We start from the raw sequence: 24,298 nt of genomic DNA, 5'->3' as shown, positions 1-24,298 counted from the left end.
TATCAGAGATAGAGGAGTACGATCATACTAAAGCGTGATCCAAAAGACTCTTGGATAAATGGCTATAATCCACATCTGCTTGAAGCCTGGAACAGTAATATCGACATAAGCTTTGTTTTAGATGCTTTTGGTGCTGCAAATTATTTAATGAAATATATATCAAAAAAAGAGGGCGGGCTATCTGAGTACCTGAAAACTGTCATTGAGAACTCCCATAAGGACAGTGTAAATGAGTGCGATGAAATGAGAGCCGTCATGCAGGCATATTCAAAGAAGCGAGAGATCAGTGCACAGGAGTGTGTTGCTCGTGCATGTGGTCTTCACATGAAGCAATGTTCACGTGCTGTAATATTCATTCCAACTGATGATAATCCTGTGAAAATGAGTCGTCCCCTGTCAGTTCTGGACAACACAACACCTGAGTCTTCCAATGTTTGGATGACATCTTTGAATGACAAATACAAAGCCAGACCTGAAACACCAGAGTATGAGGAGATGTGCATGGCAGACTTTGCTGCTACTTGCAGGATTGTCTATGGCCAACAGAAAAAAGGTAAAGATGTTTTGCCCCTTCTCAATGAGATGGGGTTTGTGCAAAGGCGCAAAAACAATAAGCCTGCTATCATCAGATTTCACCGCTGTTCACAAGAAAAACATCCAGAGCAATATTATGGAAGACTGCTTAAACTGTACCTTCCTCATCGTTCAGACCACGAACTGAAAACACCATCTTTGCCGACCTATCAGGCTTTCTATGGTGCTGGCTATGTACAGCTACCAGGTACTGACCGTCTTGAGTACGTGCAACACATTGTCAAAAGAAACAGAGAAAAATATGAGAAAAACAGTGAGGAGATCGAGAGCGCTGTTGAGGAATATGAGCAGAACAGAGGTGTGACTGACGAATGGCATCTAATTCCTTCAAAACCGTTCAACTTAGAAAAACCATTCAAACACCGTTAGATTCCTATTCTTTTGGACATGAATGCTTCTACTTTTCTCATTTTTAACATTTATATTTTTAAAATTATTCAAGTTTTTTCAACAAAAATTTCCCATGTATTTCAATGGGGAAACCCTTCAAATTCTCATTCAACTTCCTCCTCTTTAAACTGTATCTACTTCCACATACATTGTCATAGAGCCACCATTCAAACTTTAAAACGAAGACAAGACATTCAACTATTCAACTTGTATTTATCTTTTCAATATCTATTATACTTTTTCTTCAGTTCCAGTTTAAGTTTCATGATGTTTTTTCACCCGTTTCAGAGTTTATAATGGGTGTGTATGGCACGGAATGTTGGGGCTAGAGTGAGACAGCTCAACTGCTAGAGTGAGAGGAGCAAAACAAATTAATCTTAAAATCTTTTTTAAAACTGCTGCTGTGTCCGCAGCGTTTGCTCTACGGGTATGATTTTACCCTCAAAACGTAGCCATCGCTGTCCTCTTTCATCCAATGTGTTTACTATTGTAATAGGTGTTATGGTTCTTTCATAAATGTCACCAATGCACAGCCTCCTCCTTCCAACTCTTCCATAGGCTCTAATGTTAAAATGGCTCAGAAGGTTCGTTTGAAAACCAGAAGTACAGGCTGTCTTTACACTGTCACCACGTCAATATAATAAACTCCACAGGCATGAAAACTGAGAATTTGGTAGACTAGACATTGCTGCCGCTCACGGTGAAAGAATTTTGTCAATACGACTTGTACTTTTCATTTGGGAACGATTTGTTTCGGCCTGACTTTTCTGTTCATTTTTAGCAGCAAAAGTGAGGCGCATGTCTGTGTGCTTACGTATGGAGCCCTTGGGTGCATCATCATCATCATCATCATTTATTTATTTATATAGCACTTTAAAAACACACCTGGTAGACCAAAGTGCTGTACAATACTAATATGCACATAGTAATAAAACCAGACATAGCAATAAAGTTAAAAAACAATAAAAAAATAAAAAATAAAAAATAAAAATAAAAAAATAAAATAAAATAAATAAAATAAAATAAAAATGTCAGTTACCCACAGAGTTAAAAGCCAGGGAATAAAAATAGGTTTTTAATAAAGACTTAAAAACTGGCACTGATGCAGCCTGTCTAATATGGAGAGGAAGGTTATTCCAAAGCATCGGCGCGGCAACAGAGAACGCTCGGTCTCCTCTAAGTTTCAGCCGTGACTTTGGGACCGAAAGCAGCAACTGCTCAGCTGACCGAAGGGAACGAGTGGGGATGTGGGGCTTCAACAAATCAGACAAATAAACAGGTGCCAGACCATTTAGAGATTTAAAAGCCAATAAAAGGACTTTAAAACGGATCCTGAATTCAATTGGAAGCCAGTGTAAAGAGGCCAAAATCGGAGTGATGTGATCAAATTTTCTTCTACCAGTTAAAAATCGTGCCGCAGCATTTTGCACTAATTGCAGGCGTGACAAAGTGCCCTGCCCAACCCCTGTTAAAAGAGAATTACAATAATCTAAACGTGAGGTAATAAAGGCATGAATAACGCTTTCCAAGTCACGCTTGGAAAGAAAGGGCTTAACCTTTGATAAACGTCTGAGGTGATAAAATGCTGATTTTACCACCCCGTTTACAGGTGGTGGTAAAAGGTGAGTGCAGAATCAATTTTAACTCCGAGATTTGTGATCGAACTCTTTAGTTGGGAAGTCAAAGCTGCAAGATCAACATCCAGAGTATGAGAAGAACGATTTGGGCCAAATAAAATTGCTTCTGTCTTCCGATCATTAAAATTTAAAAAGTTTTTTGCCATCCATGCTTTGACATCAGTAAGGCAGTCAAGCAGAGGTCCAGTTGGGAGACTATCAGAATGACTAAAAGGTAAGTAGAGCTGGCAGTCATCTGCGTATAGATGGAATGGCACTTTATGCTTTCGGAAAATCGCGCCAAGAGGCAAGAGGTACAATGAAAACAATAACGGCCCAAGAATAGATCCCTGTGGAACACCCCAAAGCAGAGGGGCCACAGAGGATGAAGCCGACCCCAACTTAACACAAAATGTCCTATTTAAAAGATAGGACTTTAACCACAAAAGTGCCGAACCAGTAATTCCCACACAGTGCTGTAAGCGGGAGATCAGCAAATCGTGATCCACAGTGTCAAATGCAGCTGTCATGTCCAACAAGACCAGCACTGCATATTTACCACGGTCTGTCGCTATCAGGATGTCATTCATAACTTTTACGAGGGCTGTCTCCGTGCTGTGGAATGGCTTAAAGCCGGACTGAAAGATTTCTGACAATTTAGAGTCATTCAAGTAGTCCATCAACTGAGTATAAACAATCCTTTCCAGAATCTTACTAAGAAAGGGAAGCTTAGAGATGGGTCTAAAATTTGATATGACTGAACTGTCTAAGCCTGGTTTCTTAAGTAAAGGATGTATGACTGCATGCTTAAATTCCCTAGGTACTTGACCAGACAAAAGACTAGTATTAATAATGTTCAGAATATGTGGTCCGATGATAGGAAATACCTTTTTAAGAAAACGGGGAGGAACAACGTCATTTGGAGAGCCACACGGTTTAGCATTCAACACAAGTTTCTCTAAATCAGATAAAACAATTGGTAGAAAAGCAGAGAACAGACTTGAGCAAGAACCATGCATGGCTGGGTCAGCAATAGGTAGAGTCGGAGGTCTCAAACTAGCAACCTTTTCCACAAAATAATTAAGAAACTTATTGCACATAACCGCAGAAGAGTGCAAAAGAATATAGCCTTCCGGATTAAGTACAGAATTTATAGTGTTATATAGAACACGAGGGTTATGCGAGCTGGCAGCAATAAGTTGAGAAAAATAGGAGTGCTTGGCAGCCTTTACTGCTCTCTGATAGACTTTCCAGCTAGTCTTAAGAGCTTCCATAGAGACGCACAGCCTATCTTTTTTCCACAGTCTTTCACATCTTCTACATTCTTTTCTAGCGGCTCTGGTAAAATCAGTTAGCCAAGGACTAGCCTTTGGCTTGCATTGTCTGAATATAAAAGGAGCGACAGCGTCGAGGACAGATTTACAAGCAGAATCCAAACAAGAAACTAATCCATCTGAGATGGACAACTCAGGAGGATAAGAAATAAATTGGTCAAACAATATGGAAAACCGCTCGGCAGTATCTGAGCCAAAAGCACGATAACATCGAGCAGGTACAGCACGCTTAAGAACAGGATTAAAAAGAACTAGAAAGCGAAAATTTCTGAAGAAATTTTAAGTGTGCCTATGCCGCCGCTAATCAGTATAGTTTGCCATTCAAACGGCTACAGAGAGCAAAACTCAGCAGAGCAGCCATTCTCCACCATTAACTATGCTAAAACCAAACACCGCTCGCGCCTCACAGATGACAGCTTACAGTTTTGTGTAAAGATGAGGTGACTTCGTACAGCCCCAATTTGTAGACGCTGTGCGCAGAGGTTCATAAGCAGACCCGACAATGTTTGCATGAACACACTTTGAAGCATTACGTTATGGACCACTTTTCACACATAGTTGCTGTACCCACACAGCCGGCTGTAGCTTTTCATCTCACAGCCCGACACATACAAAAAAAAAAAAAAAAAAAAAAAGCAGAGAGAGCACAGACTTTACACCTGAGAGGCGTGATTGCAGATATCGCTGAGGTGGGTCCACCTCCCCTGCAGCGGCACTGCAGACCACGCCCTGCCACACACATCAAACACGTAAAATAAATATTTATGCACTTTTCATTCACTTTTTGTTTTTTGTTATTTTTACACAGTGTTCTGAATGATTAACAATGGTCTACAGCCAATCTTGTGTATTATTATACAAACTTTGGTTGTAAGATTCAGATAACTATTTAATAAAAGCTAAATATTTTATATGAGAGTAAGAAAGAAAAGTATATCTTTGTCTCATACTCTCATCAGACAATACATGAACCTCTCAATAAACAAAATATATGCTCGGCTTAAATGACAAACCGCTATTTTACACAGTGGAACACTTATTTTTTAAACAAAACCAATGCAGTTCGCCACTGACAGTGCTTACCTTTGCACATCACAGTAAACACTGAACCAAGATGGCGCCCACGCGAACGAGAAATCTGAACTACGGTGTCCTGCAGAGGACAAATGGTCAAAATTGCTAAAATTTACAACATATATGCAGCTCAACAGCGACACCTTGTGACTTATTCCAGTCACTACCTTAAATATACATAACGTCTTACCTGACATTCAGTTCACCGGACACTCATACCGAATCACCAGCCCATATAAATGAAAAATAAGTCCAGCAGTCAACCAAGAGTCATCACGAAAGACTAGGGGTGACACGAGAGCGTGAGCGGGCCTGGGTGTCAGCCAGCCCAGCCTGGGTGTCAGCCAGCCCGACCTGGGTGGCAGCCAAGCCGCGCTAGCCAGCTAGCCGGCTAGCTGCCATGCGGCGGTGAAACGAGAGCGTGAGCCGGCCTGGGTATCAGTCAGCCCGGCCTGGGTGTCAGCCAAGCCGCCCTAGCCAGCTAGCCGACTAGCTGCCATGCGGCGCTAGCAGTAACATCGTGAGAGATATGGGACTTCTTGATAAAATATGGGACTTCTTGATAAAACGAGCAGATATTTGAAGTTTACACCCCTACATTATCGCCTGAAAATAGGGGAGGCTGTCATAAAGTTCAACATCAGTAACTTAGCGCGCACAGCTGTATAGAAACTCCGTGGTGCTAGCTAGCACGCAGTACAGTTATTGTAACTGTCAGCACAACGAAAATAAACTACACCTAAACTCGGTTTATATCTGACCCAAATAGAGTGCAGTTAATAACGTCTTACCTGAAATTCAGTTCACCAGCCGCCTGCTTCTCCTGCATTGGGTTCCCCTTATCCACGATTGAGCTCCGCGTTAGCCACCACCGGTCGATCGGTGGCCGCCTCGCATGTTTCTTTCCCCGCATACGAGGGGAAGAGACATATACCGGTGGCTAACGCGGAGCTAGCTAGCCACCGGTATATGAACAACTCAGTTATTTTTTCCACATCGACCAGCATCATCGGCCCATATAAACGAAAAATAAGTCCAGCTAATACAAAGACTGTTTGCGGAGCGATCGGGGGTGAAAGGAGTTAGAGACGCCTCACTGAAAGCCAAGCCTGGGTGCTTTTGAGCGAAGCGGCGCTAGCTAGCCGAGCTAGCTAGCCGGCTAGCAGCAACATCGTGAGAAATCTGTTGCTAATATGGGATGTTTTGACAAAACGAGCAGATATTTGACGTTTACACACCTACATTCTCACCTGAAAACCGGTCGATCGGCGGCCGCCTCGCATGTTTCTTTCCCCACATATGAGGGGAAAGAGACACATACCGGTGGCTAGCTAGCTCCGCGTTAGCCACCACCAAACAACTCAGTTAGTTTTTCCTCATCGACCAGCATCATCGGCCCATATAAACGAAAAATAAGTCCAGCTAAGACAAAGACTGTTTGCGGAGCTATCGGGGATGAAAGGAGTTAGAGACGCCTCACTGAAAGCCAAGCCTGGGTGCTTTTGAGTGAAGCGGCGCAACATCGTGAAAAATCTGTTGCCAATATGGGATGTTTTGACAAAACGAGCAGATATTTGACGTTTACACACCCACATTCTCACCTGAAAATATCTTAAAAGTTTACTTTGTGACCTAGAAACACAAATAAGAGGAATATATTAAACCAAGTGGCAGCCGCCATTGTTTGACTGGTAGAGGCGTGCTTTGAATTGTGGGATATGCAGTTTTCCACCAAGCATACACCCTTGCCGTTACCGTAACTATTCAATGCTTCGTGCAACCTTAAGAATTCCAATGGTTCCTGAAAGCACCGACGCTGTGCGCGCCGTTGATATTGTCGTCATTATGGTAATCCAAATACGGGGACATACCACTAGAGTAAGCCAACACACCACAAATTAAGTGAGTGAGCAAACACACCACAAAGTAAGTTAAGTTTCACTTTCGTTCGTTCCCATTCATTCCAATGGGCAAAAGCTTGCATTAAAATATTCATATTAAAAAAACTATAGAAGTAATAAACACCAAAAGGCATAGCAACTCATTCCTGATCCAGCCGCACAAAATGATATAACATATATGAAGCTTGTGTCAAAACTGTGGGATGAGTTACGGTCCAAAATTTCAGGCGGAAAAAGGAAAATAATACTAACTAGAAAAATTTGCATTTCCTGCGAAAATGCAGTGTGGATGCTTAAAGCTGAAGCTGTATGCAAAAAGTAGCTGAAAAAGCTGAAAAGTTGCAGAAATTGTAAAAACTTTGCAGAAGCAAAAGAAGTTTGCTAAAATGGAATAACTTAGCAGAACTGCAATATCTTAGAGGAAACATAATATTTGGCAGAAATACAATAGCATAGCAGAATTTAGCAGAAATATTGTAACTTACCAGAAATATGATAACTTCTCAAAAATACAAGAATTTAGGAGAAATAGTATAAGATAACAGAAAGAATATATTTAGCCAAAAATACTTAAACATTACAGAAACACTATGATTTAGAAAAATAGTACAACAGAGCAGAAATATTGTGATTTACCAGAGACACTGTGATGAACTATGAATATTGTAATTTTAAATTAAGACTATGTTTTAGCACAAATATTATAATTTGGCAGAAATACTATAATTTAGCAGAAATACTATATTAAGCACAAATCCTATAAAAAGCAGAAATGGTATGATTAAGCATAAATACTACATTTAGTAGAAATACTTTGTTTTAGCACAAATCCCATAAAAAGCAGAAATACTGTACTATGATTTAGTAGAAAAACTATAATTAATCAGAAATACTAAATTTAGCAGAAATACTATATTAAGCACAAATCCTATGAAAAGCAGAAATAGTATGATTAAGCATAAATACTACATTTAGCAGAAATACTATATTAAGCACAAATCTTATAAAAAGCAGAAATACTATATTAAGCACAAATCCTATAAAAGCAGAAATAGTATATTAAGCACAAATCTTATAAAATAGCAGAAATAGTGTGATTTAGCACAATAGTAATAAGTTAAACAGAAAAATTGGAAAAGCAAAATGGACAGCTGAAAAAATGCTGAACATGCTGAGGTTCCCTCAAATATACTTGTTAAATGACAAAAATCTGCAAAAAAAATTATGACAGCCACACAATTACAAATATGTACACATGAGGAAACACACATGCACAGAGAGACACACACAAGATCCAATTCAGTCAACCAGTCTAAATATATTGAATTTGAATCTTACAATGGGATCATCCCATTAAAAGGCTTTCTCTCTCTCTCTCTCTCTCTGTCACACACACACACAAACACACACACACACACACACACACACACACACACACACACACACACACACACACACACACACAGGGAGAGAGAAGTAAGTTTCTAGGTCAGCCTGGGAGCTGCTGAATTTGAATCCACCAATCAGAGTGGCTGTTTATGTTTTCCCGCCAAAACAGGTGCATCTTTTTACACACGCGGCACAGAGAGGCACAGGATTATTGCAGTCTATTTCTCATAGTGACGACTCCCCTCAAACAAATGACCATAATTTCCTAACTGTAGGGGCTAGAGCGGTCATTCTTACACCGTTTTGATCAGAAGAGATGGGGGAATCTTCAAGTGTTGACAATTTATCATGAAAATGTGAATTTTTAGAGATATATGACATGGATGACTTGTTGACTTAGAAGCCATGAAGGCCCCAATATGCAAATTTGAATGCCTCAGGACACATATATGATTGGCTGGGAAGCCGTGCAGGCCCTGATTTGAAAATTTGAATGTCTGAGTCCTCACAGAGGATTGGCTGCCTGGGGACCTGGCAGAAATATATAGAAATAGTATGATTAAGCATAAATCCTATAAAAAGCAGAAATAGTATATTAAGCACAAATCCTATAAAAAGCATAACTAGTATATTAAGCACAAATCTTATGAAATAGCAGAAATAGTATGATTTAGCACAATAGTAATAACTTAAACAGAAAAATTGGAAAAGCAAAATGGACAGCTGAAAAAATGCTGAACATGCTGAAGGTCCCTCAACTATACTTGTTAAATGAAAAAAATCAGCAAAAAAATCTAAAACAGCCACACAATCACAAATATGTACACATAAGGAAACACACATGCACAGAGAGTCACACACACAAGATCCAATTCAGTCACCCAGTCTAAATATATTGAATTTGAATCTTACAATGAGATCATCCCATTAAAAGGCTTTCTCTCTCTCTCTCTCTCTCTCTCTCTCTCTCTCTCTGTCACACACACACACACAGGGAGAGAGAAGTAAGTTTCTAGGTCAGCCTGGGAGCTGCTGAATTTGAATCCACCAATCAGAGAGCCTGTGTACTTTTTCCCGCCAAAACATGTGCCTCTTTTTACACACGCAGCACAGAGAGGCACAGGATTATTGCAGCCTATTTCTCATAGTGAGGACTCCCCTCAAACAAATGACCATAATTTCCAAACCGTAGGGGCTAGAGCGGTCATTCTTACACCGTTTTGTTCAGAAGAGATGGGGGAATCTTCCAGTGTTTACAATTTATCATTAAAATATGAATTATTAAAGATATTTGACTTGTAATGCACCATAACTGAGTAGAGCGAAGCAAAAACTGCCTTGACTTGCCCTCAAACAACGCTTTCTAACTCGAAATCTATTTGGAGTATCGATATCATTCTTTCACCGTAAGAGACAGCAGGCTTTGGTGAACAATCATGGAAATTTTCAGGTCTCTGTGGAAATCCAACAAAAAGTTATGACGAGAGAAAAAAGTGGTTCATTTCCACAGTTTTAAATCTGAAGAAATCTGAGCGAAGGACGAATTTCCTACCCTCAAACAAGTCCAACTCATTTCAGAACGGTAATAGGTGAGAAAGAAATTCTTGAATTGTGAGCGTCAGGGGTGTCTGAAGATATTCGGGGACAAGCCTCATGTCTTAACTTTGCTTCGTTAAGGAGATATGACGATTCGAATATGCCTCTCATTACAGAAATCCAGCGGTGATTTTGAACAAGCTCTCCATTCACTTTATATGGAGAGTTTTCTGACCTTGTGTTAGTCTGAGGAGATTTGCAAAAATTCTATAAATCCCACAACAATGATGGTGACATTTTCTGAAAGCCAGCAAAAATACCTACGTTTTGATGTATAATTTGTGGAAGTTGAGTGAAAATTGAGCAAGTAGCAGGAAGTTGTTCGGACATGAAGTGAAAATTGCAAAACCTTCAGTGGCACACTGGAAGCCAAGAGCATAGCAACCATAACAACACATGTATTTTGTGAAAAATCACAATTTTGCAACTCAAAACTTTAAGAGGCATAAAAGTAAAACAGTAAAAGATTTGAAAAAGCTGAATCATACCTGAATAGCCCAATAATTTGTGAACATTTTAAAGTTTGAATGGTTGTTCTAGGTGAAAATATGAGGAAGTAGTTAAGTTTCAAAAACAAGCAAATTTTAGCAGAATTGCTGAAGTTTCCCATTCATTTCAATGGGACAAATTAAAGGAAAAAAGTGGAATATTTTAAAAAGTATAATAGTTAAAAATAGCAAAAATCATAGCAGGAAAGAGCAAAAATAGCTGAATAGTTTAAAATTTGAACGGTGAAAATCGGCTGAAAATTGTGGAAGTAGTTTAACGGCAAAAAGTGTACGGAAACACCCGGAATAATAATAATAACTAGAAAAATTTGCATTTCCTGCGAAAATGCAGTGTGGATGCTTAAAGCTGAAGCTGTATGCAAAAAGTAGCTGAAAAAGCTGAAAAGTTGCAGAAATTGTAAAAACTTTGCAGAAGCAAAGGAACATTGCTAAAATGTAATAATTTAGCAGAACTGCAATATCTTAGAGGAAACATAATACTTGGCAGAAATACAATAGCATAGCAGAACTTAGCAGAAATATTGTAACTTGCCAGAAACATAACTTCTCAAAAATACAAGAATTTAGGAGAAATAGTATAAGATAACAGAAAGAATATATTTAGCCAAACATACTTAAACATTACAGAAACACTATGATTTAGAAAAATAGTACAACAGAGCAGAAATATTGTGATTTACCAGAGACACTGTGATGAACTATGAATATTGTAATTTTAAATTAAGACTATGTTTTAGCACAAATATTATAATTTGGCAGAAATACTATAATTTAGCACAAATACTATAAAAAGCAGAAATACTATAATTTAGCAGAAATACTATATTAAGCACAAACCCTATAAAAAGCAGAAATACTGTACTATGATTTGGTAGAAAAAACTATAATTAATCAGAAATACTATATTTGGCAGAAATACGGTATTTGGCACAAATCTTATAAAATAGCAGAAATAGTATGATTTAGCACAATAGTAATAACTTAAACAGAAAAATTGGAAAAGCAAAAATGGACAGCTGAAAAAATGATGAACATGCTGAAGGTCCCTCAACTATACTTGTTAAATGAAAAAAATCAGCAAAAAAATCTATAACAGCCACACAATCACAAATATGTACACATAAGAAAACACACATGCACAGAGAGACACACACACAAGATCCAATTCAGTCAACCAGTCTAAATATATTGAATTTGAATCTTAGAATGAGATCATCCCATTAAAAGCCTTTTTCTCTCTCTCTCTCTCTCTCTCTGTCACACACACACACACACACAAACACACACACACACACACACACACACACACACACACACACACACACACACACACAGGGAGAGAAAAGTGAGTTTCTAGGTCAGCCTGGGAGCTGCTGAATTTGAATCCACCAATCAGAGAGCCCGTGCACTCTTTCCCTCCAAAACAGGTGCATCCTTTTTACACACGCAGCACAGAGAGACACAGGATCATTGCAGTCTATTTCTCATAATGACGACTCCCCTCAAACAAATGACCATAATTTCCTAACCGTAGGAGCTAGAACGGTCATTCTTACACCGTTTTGTTCAGAAGAGATGGGGGAATCTTCAAGTGTTGACAATTTATCATTAAAATATGAATTTTTAGAGATATATGACACGGATGACTTGTTGACTTAGAAGCCACGAATTCCCCAATATGCAAATTTGAATACCTGGAGCCCACATACATGATTGGCTGGCTGGGAAGCTGTGCAGGCCCTGATTTGTGGATTTGAATTCCTCAGCCCTCAGATATGATTGGCTGGCTTAGAAGCCATGAAGTCCCCAATATGCAAATTTGAATGCCTCAGGACACATATATGATTGGCTGGGAAACCGTGCAGGACCTGATTTGAAAATTTGAATGTCTAAGTCCTCACAGAGGATTGGCTGCCTGGGGACCAGGCAGAAATATATAGAAATACTATGATTAAGCATAAATACTACATTTAGTAGAAATACTATGTTTTAGCACAAATCCTATAAAAAGCAGAAATACTATAATTTAGCAGAAATACCATATTAAGCACAAATCATATAAAAAGCAGAAATACTATATTAAGCACAAATTCTATAAAAAGCAGAAATACTATATTAAGCACAAATCCTATTAAAAGCAGAAATACTATATTAAGCACAAATCTTATGAAATAGCAGAAACAGTATGATTTAGCACAATAGTAATAAGTTAAACAGAAAAATTGGAAAAGCAAAATGGACAGCTGAAAAAATGCTGAACATGCTGAGGGTCCCTCAAATATACTTGTTAAATGAAAAAATCAGCATAAAAATGCACAGGGAGAGAGAAGTAAGTTTCTAGGTCAGCCTGGGAGCTGCTGAATTTGAATCCACCAATCAGAGAGCCTGTGTACTTTTTCCCGCCAAAACAGGTGCATCTTTTTACACACGCAGCAGAGAGAGGCACAGGATTATTGCAGCCTATTTCTCATAGTGAGGACTCCCCTCAAACAAATGACCATAATTTCCTAACCGTAGGGGCTAGAGCGGTCATTCTTACACCGTTTTGTTCAGAAGAGATGGGGGAATCTTCCAGTGTTAACAATTTATCATTAAAATGTGAATTTTTAGAGATATACGACATGGATGACTTGTTGACTTAGAAGCCACGAATTCCCCCAATATGCAAATTTGAATGCCTCAGGACACATATATGATTGGCTGGGAAACCGTGCAGGCCCTGATTTGAAAATTTGAATGTCTAAGTCCTCACAGAGGATTGGCTGCCTGGGGACCTGGCAGAAATATATAGAAATACTATGATTAAGCATAAATACTACATTTAGTAGAAATACTATGTTTTAGCACAAATACTATAAAAAGCAGAAATACTATAATTTAGCAGAAATACTATATTAAGCACAAATCCTATAAAAAGCAGAAATACTATATTAAGCACAAATTCTATAAAAAGCAGAAATACTATATTAAGCACAAATCCTATTAAAAGCAGAAATACTATATTAAGCACAAATCTTATAAAATAGCAGAAACAGTATGATTTAGCACAATAGTAATAAGTTAAACAGAAAAATTGGAAAAGCAAAATGGACAGCTGAAAAAATGCTGAACATGCTGAGGGTCCCTCAAATATACTTGTTAAATGAAAAAATCAGCAAAAAAAATGCACAGGGAGAGAGAAGTAAGTTTCTAGGTCAGCCTGGGAGCTGCTGAATTTGAATCCACCAATCAGAGAGCCTGTGTACTTTTTCCCGCCAAAACATGTGCCTCTTTTTACACACGCAGCACAGAGAGGCACAGGATTATTGCAGCCTATTTCTCATAGTGAGGACTCCCCTCAAACAAATGACCATAATTTCCAAACCGTAGGGGCTAGAGCGGTCATTCTTACACCATTTTGTTCAGAAGAGATGGGGGAATCTTCCAGTGTTTACAATTTATCATTAAAATATGAATTATTAAAGATATTTGACTTGTAATGCACCATAACTGAGTAGAGCGAAGCAAAAACTGCCTTGACTTGCCCTCAAACAACGCTTTGTGACTTGAAATCTATTTGGAGTATCGATATCATTCTTTCACCGTAAGAGACAGCAGGCTTTGGTGAACAATCATGGAAATTTTCAGGTCTCTGTGGAAATCCAACAAAAAGTTATGACGAGAGAAAAAAGTGGTTCATTTCCACAGTTTGAAATCTGAAGAAATCTGAGCGAAGGACGAATTTCCTACCCTCAAACAAGTCCAACTCATTTCAGAACGGTAATAGGTGAGAAAGAAATTCTTGAATTGTGAGCGTCAGGGGTGTCTGAAGATATTCGGGGACAAGCCTCATGTCTTAACTTTGCTTCGTTAAGGAGATATGACGATTCGAATATGCCTCTCATTACAGAAATCCAGCGGTGATTTTGAACAAGCTCTCCATTCACTTTATATGGAGAGTTTTCTGACATTGTGTTGGTCTGAGGAGATTTGTGAAAATTCTATAAATCCCACAACAATGATAGTGACATTTCCTGAAAGCCAGCAAAAATACCTACGTTTTGATGTATAATTTGTGGAAGTTGAGTGAAAATTGAGCAAGTAGCAAACAGTTGTTCGGACATGAAGAGAAGACTGCAAAACCTTCAGTGACACACTGGAAGCCAAGAGCATAGCAACCATAACAACGCATGTATTTTGTGAAAAATCACAATTTTGCAACTCAAAACTTTAAGAGGCATAAAAGTAAAACAGTAGAAGATTTGAAAAAGCTGAATCATACCTGAATAGCCCAATAATTTGTGAACATTTTAAAATTTGAATGGTTGTTCTAGGTGAAAATATGAGGAAGTAGTTAAGTTTCAAAAACAAGCAAATTTTAGCAGAATTGCTGAAGTTTCCCATTCATTTCAATGGGACAAATTAAAGGAAAAAAGTGGAATATTTTAAAAAGTTTAATAGTTAAAAATACCAAAAGATATAGCAGGAAAGAGCAAAAATAGCTGAATAGTTTAAAGTTTGAACGGTGAAAATAGCACAAAAATTGTGGAAGTAGTTAAACGGCGAAAAGTGTACGGAAGTCCTAAGAATAATAATAATAACTAGAAAAATTTGCATTTCCTGCGAAAATGCAGTGTGGATGCTTAAAGCTGAAGCTGTATGCAAAAAGTAGCTGAAAAAGCTGAAAAGTTGCAGAAATTGTAAAAACTTTGCAGAAGCAAAAGAAGTTTGCTAAAATGGAATAACTTAGCAGAACTGCAATATCTTAGAGGAAACATAATACTTGGCAGAAATACAATAGCATAGCAGAATTTAGCAGAAATATTGTAACTTACCAGAAACATGATAACTTCTCAAAAATACAAGAATTTAGGAGAAATAGTATAAGATAACAGAAAGAATATATTTAGCCAAAAATACTTAAACATTACAGAAACACTATGATTTAGAAAAATAGTACAACAGAACAGAAATATTGTGATTTACCAGAGACACTGTGATGAACTATGAATATTGTAATTTTAAATTAAGACTATGTTTTAGCACAAATATTATAATTTGGCAGAAATACTATAATTTAGCAGAAATACTATATTAAGCACAAATACTATGAAAAGCAGAAATAATATGATTAAGCATAAATACTACATTTAGTAGAAATACTATATTAAGCACAAATCTTATAAGAAGCAGAAATACTATATTAAGCACAAATCCTATAAAAGCAGAAATAGTATATTAAGCACAAATCTTATAAAATAGCAGAAATAGTATGATTTAGCACAATAGTAATAAGTTAAACAGAAAAATTGGAAAAGCAAAATGGACAGCTGAAAAAATGATGAACATGCTGAGGGTCCCTCAAATATACTTGTTAAATGACAAAAATCTGCCAAAAAATTTATGACAGCCACACAATTACAAATATGTACACATGAGGAAACACACATGCACAGAGAGACACACACACAAGATCCAATTCAGTCAACCAGTCTAAATATATTGAATTTGAATCTTACAATGAGATCATCCCATTAAAAGGCTTTCTCTCTCTCTCTCTCTCTCTGTCTCACACACACACACACACACACACACACACACACACACACACACACACACACACACACACACACAGAGGGAGAGAGCTGCTGAATTTGAATCCACCAATCAGAGTGGCTGTGTACTTTTTCCCGCCAAAACAGGTGCTTCTGTTTACACACGCAGCACAGAGAGACACAGGATTATTGCAGTCTATTTCTCATAGTGAGGACTCCCCTCAAACAAATGACCATAATTTCCTAACTGTAGGGGCTAGAGCGGTCATTCTTACACCGTTTTGTTCAGAAGTGATTGGGGAATCTTCAAGTGTTGACAATTTATCATTAAAATATGAATTATTAGAGATATATGACATGGATGACTTATTGACTTAGAAGCCACGAATTCCCCAATATGCAAATTTGAATGGCTGAGGCCACATATATGATTGGCTGGCTGGGAAGCCGTGCAGGCCCTGATTTGTGGATTTGAATTCCTCAGCCCTGATATGATTGGCTGGCTTAGAAGCCATGAAGGCCCCAATATGCAAATTTGAATGCCTCAGGACACATATATGATTGGCTGGGAAGCCGTGCAGGCCCTGATTTGAAAATTTGAATTTCTCAGTCCTCACAGAGGATTGGCTGCCTGGGGACCTGGCAGAAATATATAGAAATACTATGATTAAGCATAAATACTACATTTAGTAGAAATACTATGTTTTAGCACAAATACTATAAAAAGCAGAAATATTATAATTTAGCAGAAATACTATATTAAGCACAAATCCTATAAAAAGCATAAATACTATATTAGGTACAAATCCTATAAAAAGCAGAAATACTATATTAGGCACAAATCCTATAAAAAGCAGAAATACTATATTAGGCACAAATAGTATAAAAAGCAGAAATACTATAATTTAGCAGAAATACTATGTTAGGCACAAATCCTATAAAAAGAACAAATACTATAATTTAGCAGAAATACTATATTAGGCACAAATCCTATAAAAAGCAGAAATACTATATTAGGCACAAATAGTATAAAAAGCAGAAATACTATAATTTAGCAGAAATACTATGTTAGGCACAAATCCTATAAAAAGAATAAATACTATAATTTAGCAGAAATACTATATTAGGCACAAATCTTATGAAAAGCAGAAATAGTATGATTTAGCAGAAATACTGTATTTAGCACAAGTACCGAAAAGTACCAGAAATACTATGATTTAGCCGAATAGTAATAACTTACAAAATTACAAATATGGAGGCATATTGAAACACAAATGCACAGAAGGACACACAAACACAGGCTCTAATCCAGTCAACCAGTCTAACTATATTCAATTTAAATCCTACAATGACATGCTGCCAAATAAGGGCAGGGTCATCTCTCTCCCACTAAACACACACACACACACACACACACACACACACACACACACACAGGGAGAGAGAAGTAAGTTTCTAGGTCAGCCTGGGAGCTGCTGAATTTGAATCCACCAATCAGAGTGGCTGTGTACTTTTTCCCGCCAAAACAGGTGCTTCTGTTTACACACGCAGCACAGAGAGACACAGGATTATTGCAGTCTATTTCTCATAGTGAGGACTCCCCTCAAACAAATGACCATAATTTCCTAACTGTAGGGGCTAGAGCGGTCATTCTTACACCGTTTTGTTCAGAAGTGATTGGGGAATCTTCAAGTGTTGACAATTTATCATTAAAATATGAATTTTTAGAGATATATGACATGGATGACTTATTGACTTAGAAGCCACGAATTCCCCAATATGCAAATTTGAATGCCTGAGGCCACATATATGATTGGCTGGCTGGGAAGCTGTGCAGGCCCTGATTTGAAAATTTGAATTTCTCAGTCCTCACAGAGGATTGGCTGCCTGGGGACCTGGCAGAAATATATAGAAATATTATGATTAAGCATAAATACTACATTTAGTAGAAATACTATGTTTTAGCACAAATACTATAAAAAGCAGAAATACTATAATTTAGCAGAAATACTATATTAAGCACAAATCCTATAAAAAGCAGAAATACTATATTAGGCACAAATCCTATAAAAAGCAGAAATACTATATTAGGCACAAATCTTATAAAAAGCAGAAATACTATATTAGGCACAAATAGTATAAAAAGCAGAAATACTATAATTTAGCAGAAATACTATGTTAGGCACAAATCCTATAAAAAGAATAAATACTATAATTTAGCAGAAATACTATATTAGGCACAAATCTTATGAAAAGCAGAAATAGTATGATTTAGCAGAATAGTAATAACTTACAAAATTACAAATATGGAGGCATATTGAAACACAAATGCACAGAGGGACACACAAACACAGGCTCTAATCCAGTCAACCAGTCTAACTATATTCAATTTAAATCCTACAATGACATGCTGCCAAATAAGGGCAGGGTCCTCCCTCTCCCACTAAACACACACACACACACACACACACACACACACACACACACACACACACACACACAGAGGGAGAGAGCTGCCGAATTTAAATCCACCAATCAGAGTGGCTGTTTACGTTTTCCCGCCAAAACAGGTGCATCTTTTTACACATGCAGGACAGAGAGGCACAGGATTATTGCAGTCTATTTCTCATAGTGAGGACTCCCCTCAAACAAATGACCATAATTTCCTAACCGTAGGGGCTAGAGCGGTCATTCTTACACCGTTTTGTTCAGAAGAGATGGGGGAATCTTCCAGTGTTAACAATTTATCATTAAAATATGAATTATTAAAGATATTTGACTTCTAATGCACCATAACTGAGCAGAGCGAAGCAAAAACTGCCTTGACTTGCCCTCAAACAACGCTTTCTAACTCTAAATCTATTTGGAGTATCGATATCATTCTTTCACCGTAAGAGACAGCAGGCTTTGGTGAACAATCATGGAAATTTTCAGGTCTCTGTGGAAATCCAACAAAAAGTTATGACGAGAGAAAAAAGTGGTTCATTTCCAGAGTTTGAAATCTGAAGAAATCTGAGCGAAGGACAAATTTCCTACCCTCAAACAAGTCCAACTCATTTCAGAACGGTAATAGGTGAGAAAGAAATTCTTGAATTGTGAGCGTCACAAGTGTCTGAAGATATACCGGGACAAGCCTCATGTCTTAACTTTGCTTCGTTAAGGAGATATGACGATTCGAATATGCCTCTCATTACAGAAATCCAGCGGTCATTTTGAACAAGCTCTCCATTCACTTTATATGGAGAGGTTTTCTGACATTGTGTTGGTCTGAGGAGATTTGCCAAAATTCTATAAATCCCACAACAATGATAGTGACATTTTCTGAAAGCCAGCAAAAATACCTACATTTTGATGTATAATTTGTGGAAGTTGAGTGAAAATTGAGCAAGTAGCAAACAGTTGTTCGGACATGAAGAGAAGACTGCAAAACCTTCAGTGACACACTGGAAGCCAAGAGCATAGCAACGATAACAACGCATGTATTTTGTGAAAAATCACAATTTTGCAACTCAAAACTTTAAGAGGCATAAAAGTAAAACAGTAAAAGATTTGAAAAAGCTGAATCATACCTGAATAGCCCAATATTTTGTGAACATTTTAAAGTTTGAATGGTTGTTCTAGGTGAAAGTATGAGGAAGTAGTTAAGTTTCAAAAACAAGCAAAATTTAGCAGAATTTTGGAAGTTTCCCATTCATTTCAATGGGACAAATTAAAGGAAAAAAGCTTAATATTTTAAAAAGTATAATAGCAAAAAATAGCAAAAGTCATAGCGATCATTAGCAGAAATAGCAGAATAGTTTAAAATTTGAACGGTGAAAATCGGCTGAAAATTATGGAAGTAGTTAAGTGCCAAAAAAAGCACAAAAAGTGGCAACTAGAATAAAGTAGAATAAAGAATAAAGAGAAACAGGAACTCAATAGTGTGGATGCTTAAAGCATCCACACAATAATAATAAAGAACTAGAAAGATTTGCATTTCCTGCGAAAATGCAGTGTGGATGCTTTAAAGCTGAAGCTGTATGCAAAAACTAGCTGAAAAAGCTGAAAAGTTGCAGAAATTGTAAAAACTTTGCAGAAGCAAAGGAACTTTGCTAAAATGGAATAACTTAGCAGAACTGCAATATCTTAGAGGAAACATAATACTTGGCAGAAATACAATAGCATAGCAGAACTTAGCAGAAATATTGTAACTTACCAGAAACATGATAACTTCTCAAAAATACAAGAATTTAGGAGAAATAGTATAAGATAACAGAAAGAATATATTTAGCCAAAAATACTTAAGCATTACAGAAACACTATGATTTAGAAAAATAGTACAACAGAGCAGAAATACTGTGATTTACCAGAGACACTGTGATGAACTATGAATATTGTAATTTTAAATCAATACTATGTTTTAGCACAAATACTATAATTTGACAGAAATACTGTATTTAGCACAAATCTTATAAAATAGCAGAAATAGTATGATTTAGCACAATAGTAATAACTTAAACAGAAAAATTGGAAAAGCAAAATGGAAAGCTGAAAAAATGCTGAACATGCTAAGGGTCCCTCAAATATACTTGTTAAATGAAAAAAATTGGCAAAAAAAATATAACAGCCACACAATCACAAATATGGACACATATGGAAACACACATGCACAGAGAGAGACACACACAAGATCCAATTCAGTCAACCAGTCTAAATATATTGAATTTGAATCTTACAATGAGATCATCCCATAAAAAGGCTTCCTCTCTCTCTCTCTCTCTCTCTCTCTCTCTCACACACACACACACACACACACACACACACACACACACACACACACACACAGAGAGAGAGAGAAATAAGTTTCTAGTTCAGTCAAGCAGCCTTGGAGCTGCTGAATTTGAATCCACCAATCAGAGAGCCTGTGCACTTTTTCCCGCCAAAACAGGTGCATGCAGCACAGAGAGACACAGGATTTTTGCAGTCTATTTCTCATAATGACGACTCCCCTCAAACAAATGACCATAATTTCCTAACCGTAGGGGCTAGAACGGTCATTCTTACACCGTTTTGTTCAGAAGAGATGGGGGAATCTTAAAGTGTTGACAATTTATCATTAAAATATGAATTATTAAAGATAATTGACTTCTAATGCACCATAACTGAGTAGAGCAAAGCAAAAACTGCCTTGACTTGCCCTCAAACAACGCTTTCTAACTCTAAATCTATTTGGAGTATCAATATCATTCTTTCACCGTAAGAGACAGCAGGCTTTGGTGAACAATCATGGAAATTTTCAGGTCTCTGTGGAAATCCATTAAAAAGATATGACGAGAGAAAAAAGTGGTTCATTTCCAGAGTTTGAAATCTGAAGAAATCTGAGCGAAGGACGAATTTCCTACCCTCAAACAAGTCTAACTCATTTCAGAACGGTAATAGGTGAGAAAATAATTCTTGAATTGTGAGCGTCAGGAGTGTCTGAAGATATACTGGGACAAGCCTTATGTCTTAACTTTGCTTCGTTAAGGAGATATGACGATTCGAATATGCCTCTCATTACAGAAATCAAGCGGTGATTTTGAACAAGCTCTCCATTGACTTTCTATGGAGAGTTTTGCGACTTTGTGTTGGTCTGAGGAGATTTGCCAAAATTCTATAAATCCCACAACAATGATAGTGACATTCTCGGAAACCCAGCAAAAATACCTACGTTTTGATGTATAATTTGTGGAAGTTGAGTGAAGATTGAGCAAGTAGCAAGAAGTTGTTCGGACATGAAGAGAAGACTGCAAAACCTTCAGTGGCACACTGGAAGCCAAGTGCATAGCAACCATAACAACGCATGTATTTTGTGAAAAATCACAATTTTGCAACTGAAAACTTTAAGAGGCATAAAAGTAAAACAGTAGAAGATTTGAAAAAGCTGAATCATACCTGAATAGCCCAATAATTTGAGAACATTTTAAAGTTTGAATGGTTGTTCTACGTGAAAATATGAGGAAGTAGTTAAGTTTCAGAAACAAGCAAATTTTAGCAGAATTGCAGAAGTTTCCCATTCATTTCAATGGGACAAATTAAGCTTAATATTTTAAAAAGTATAATAGTGAAAAATACCAAAAGACATAGCAGGAATTAGCAGAAATAGCAGAATATTTTAAAATTTGAACGGTGAAAATCGGCTGAAAATTGCGGAAGTAGTTAAGTGCCAAAAAGTGTACGGAAGTCCCAAGAGGAACTCAATAGTGTGGATGCTTAAAGCATCCACACAATAACTAGAAAGATTTGCATTTCCTGCGAAAATGCAGTGTGGATGCTTTAAAGCTGAAGCTGTATGCAAAAACTAGCTGAAAAAGCTGAAAAGTTGCAGAAATTGTAAAAACTTTGCAGAAGCAAAGGAACTTTGCTAAAATGGAATAACTTAGCAGAACTGCAATATCTTAGAGGAAACATAATACTTGGCAGAAATACAATAGCATAGCAGAACTTAGCAGAAATATTGTAACTTACCAGAAACATGATAACTTCTCAAAAATACAAGAATTTAGGAGAAATAGTATAAGATAACAGAAAGAATATATTTAGCCAAAAATACTTAAGCATTACAGAAACACTATGATTTAGAAAAATAGTACAACAGAGCAGAAATACTGTGATTTACCAGAGACACTGTGATGAACTATGAATATTGTAATTTTAAATCAATACTATGTTTTAGCACAAATACTATAATTTGACAGAAATACTATATTTAGCACAAATCTTATAAAATAGCAGAAATAGTATGATTTAGCACAATAGTAATAACTTAAACAGAAAAATTGGAAAAGCAAAATGGACAGCTGAAAAAATGCTGAACATGCTAAGGGTCCCTCAAATATACTTGTTAAATGAAAAAAATTGGCAAAAAAAATATAACAGCCACACAATCACAAATATGGACACATATGGAAACACACATGCACAGAGAGACACACACACAAGATCCAATTCAGTCAACCAGTCTAAATATATTGAATTTGAATCTTACAATGAGATCATCCCATAAAAAGGCTTCCTCTCTCTCTCTCTCTCTCTCTCTCTCTCACACACACACACACACACACACACACACACACACACACACACACACACACACACAGAAGTAAGTTTCTAGCTCAGTCAAGCAGCCTTGGAGCTGCTGAATTTGAATCCACCAATCAGAGAGCCTGTGCACTTTTTCCCGCCAAAACAGGTGCATGCAGCACAGAGAGACACAGGATTTTTGCAGTCTATTTCTCATAATGACGACTCCCCTCAAACAAATGACCATAATTTCCTAACCGTAGGGGCTAGAACGGTCATTCTTACACCGTTTTGTTCAGAAGAGATGGGGGAATCTTAAAGTGTTGACAATTTATCATTAAAATATGAATTATTAAAGATAATTGACTTCTAATGCACCATAACTGAGTAGAGCAAAGCAAAAACTGCCTTGACTTGCCCTCAAACAACGCTTTCTAACTCTAAATCTATTTGGAGTATCAATATCATTCTTTCACCGTGAGAGACAGCAGGCTTTGGTGAACAATCATGGAAATTTTCAGGTCTCTGTGGAAATCCATTAAAAAGATATGACGAGAGAAAAAAGTGGTTCATTTCCAGAGTTTGAAATCTGAAGAAATCTGAGCGAAGGACGAATTTCCTACCCTCAAACAAGTCTAACTCATTTCAGAACGGTAATAGGTGAAAAAATAATTCTTGAATTGTGAGCGTCAGGAGTGTCTGAAGATATACTGGGACAAGCCTTATGTCTTAACTTTGCTTCGTTAAGGAGATATGACGATTCGAATATGCCTCTCATTACAGAAATCAAGCGGTGATTTTGAACAAGCTCTCCATTGACTTTCTATGGAGAGTTTTGCGACTTTGTGTTGGTCTGAGGAGATTTGCCAAAATTCTATAAATCCCACAACAATGATAGTGACATTTTCGGAAACCCAGCAAAAATACCTACGTTTTGATGTATAATTTGTGGAAGTTGAGTGAAGATTGAGCAAGTAGCAAGAAGTTGTTCGGACATGAAGAGAAGACTGCAAAACCTTCAGTGGCAGACTGGAAGCCAAGTGCATAGCAACCATAACAACGCATGTATTTTGTGAAAAATCACAATTTTGCAACTGAAAACTTTAAGAGGCATAAAGGTAAAACGGTAAAAGATTTGAAAAAGCTGAATCATACCTGAATAGCCCAATAATTTGAGAACATTTTAAAGTTTGAATGGTTGTTCTACGTGAAAATATGAGGAAGTAGTTAAGTTTCAGAAACAAGCAAATTTTAGCAGAATTGCAGAAATTTCCCATTCATTTCAATGGGACAAATTAAGCTTAATATTTTAAAAAGTAT

General features: G+C 37.1%; 1 protein-coding gene and 1 long non-coding RNA gene across 5 annotated transcripts in view; both read right to left on the bottom strand.

Annotated features, from left to right (window-relative positions):
• Positions 1-24,298, bottom strand: part of LOC146653840 (uncharacterized) — a 161,967-nt gene that overhangs the window by 8,579 nt on the left and 129,090 nt on the right. The window lies entirely within an intron of this gene.
• The window catches only part of LOC146653842 (serine-protein kinase ATM-like), a 140,419-nt gene that overhangs the window by 8,196 nt on the left and 107,925 nt on the right, over positions 1-24,298 (bottom strand). For 2 of the 4 annotated variants that reach the window (XM_085380672.1, XM_085380673.1), the window contains exon 1: positions 6,259-6,306. The exons of 1 other annotated variant lie outside the window; for it this stretch is intronic. In XM_085380672.1, the coding sequence (XP_085236798.1) occupies positions 6,259-6,291 (33 nt within the window). In that variant the 5' untranslated portion in view covers positions 6,292-6,306. Of the gene's footprint in view, positions 1-5,799; positions 5,917-6,258; positions 6,307-24,298 lie in introns of those variants that run through there. One more of the 4 variants, XM_085380675.1, reaches the window with a different exon arrangement.

The sequence above is a fragment of the Rhamphochromis longiceps genome, linkage group LG14 (genome assembly GCF_057381845.1).
Source record: "Rhamphochromis longiceps isolate RC_006_pf linkage group LG14, R_longiceps_female_GT1.1, whole genome shotgun sequence".
Classification (NCBI taxonomy): domain Eukaryota; kingdom Metazoa; phylum Chordata; class Actinopteri; order Cichliformes; family Cichlidae; genus Rhamphochromis; species Rhamphochromis longiceps.
This window is presented reverse-complemented; position numbering and strand designations above follow the sequence as displayed.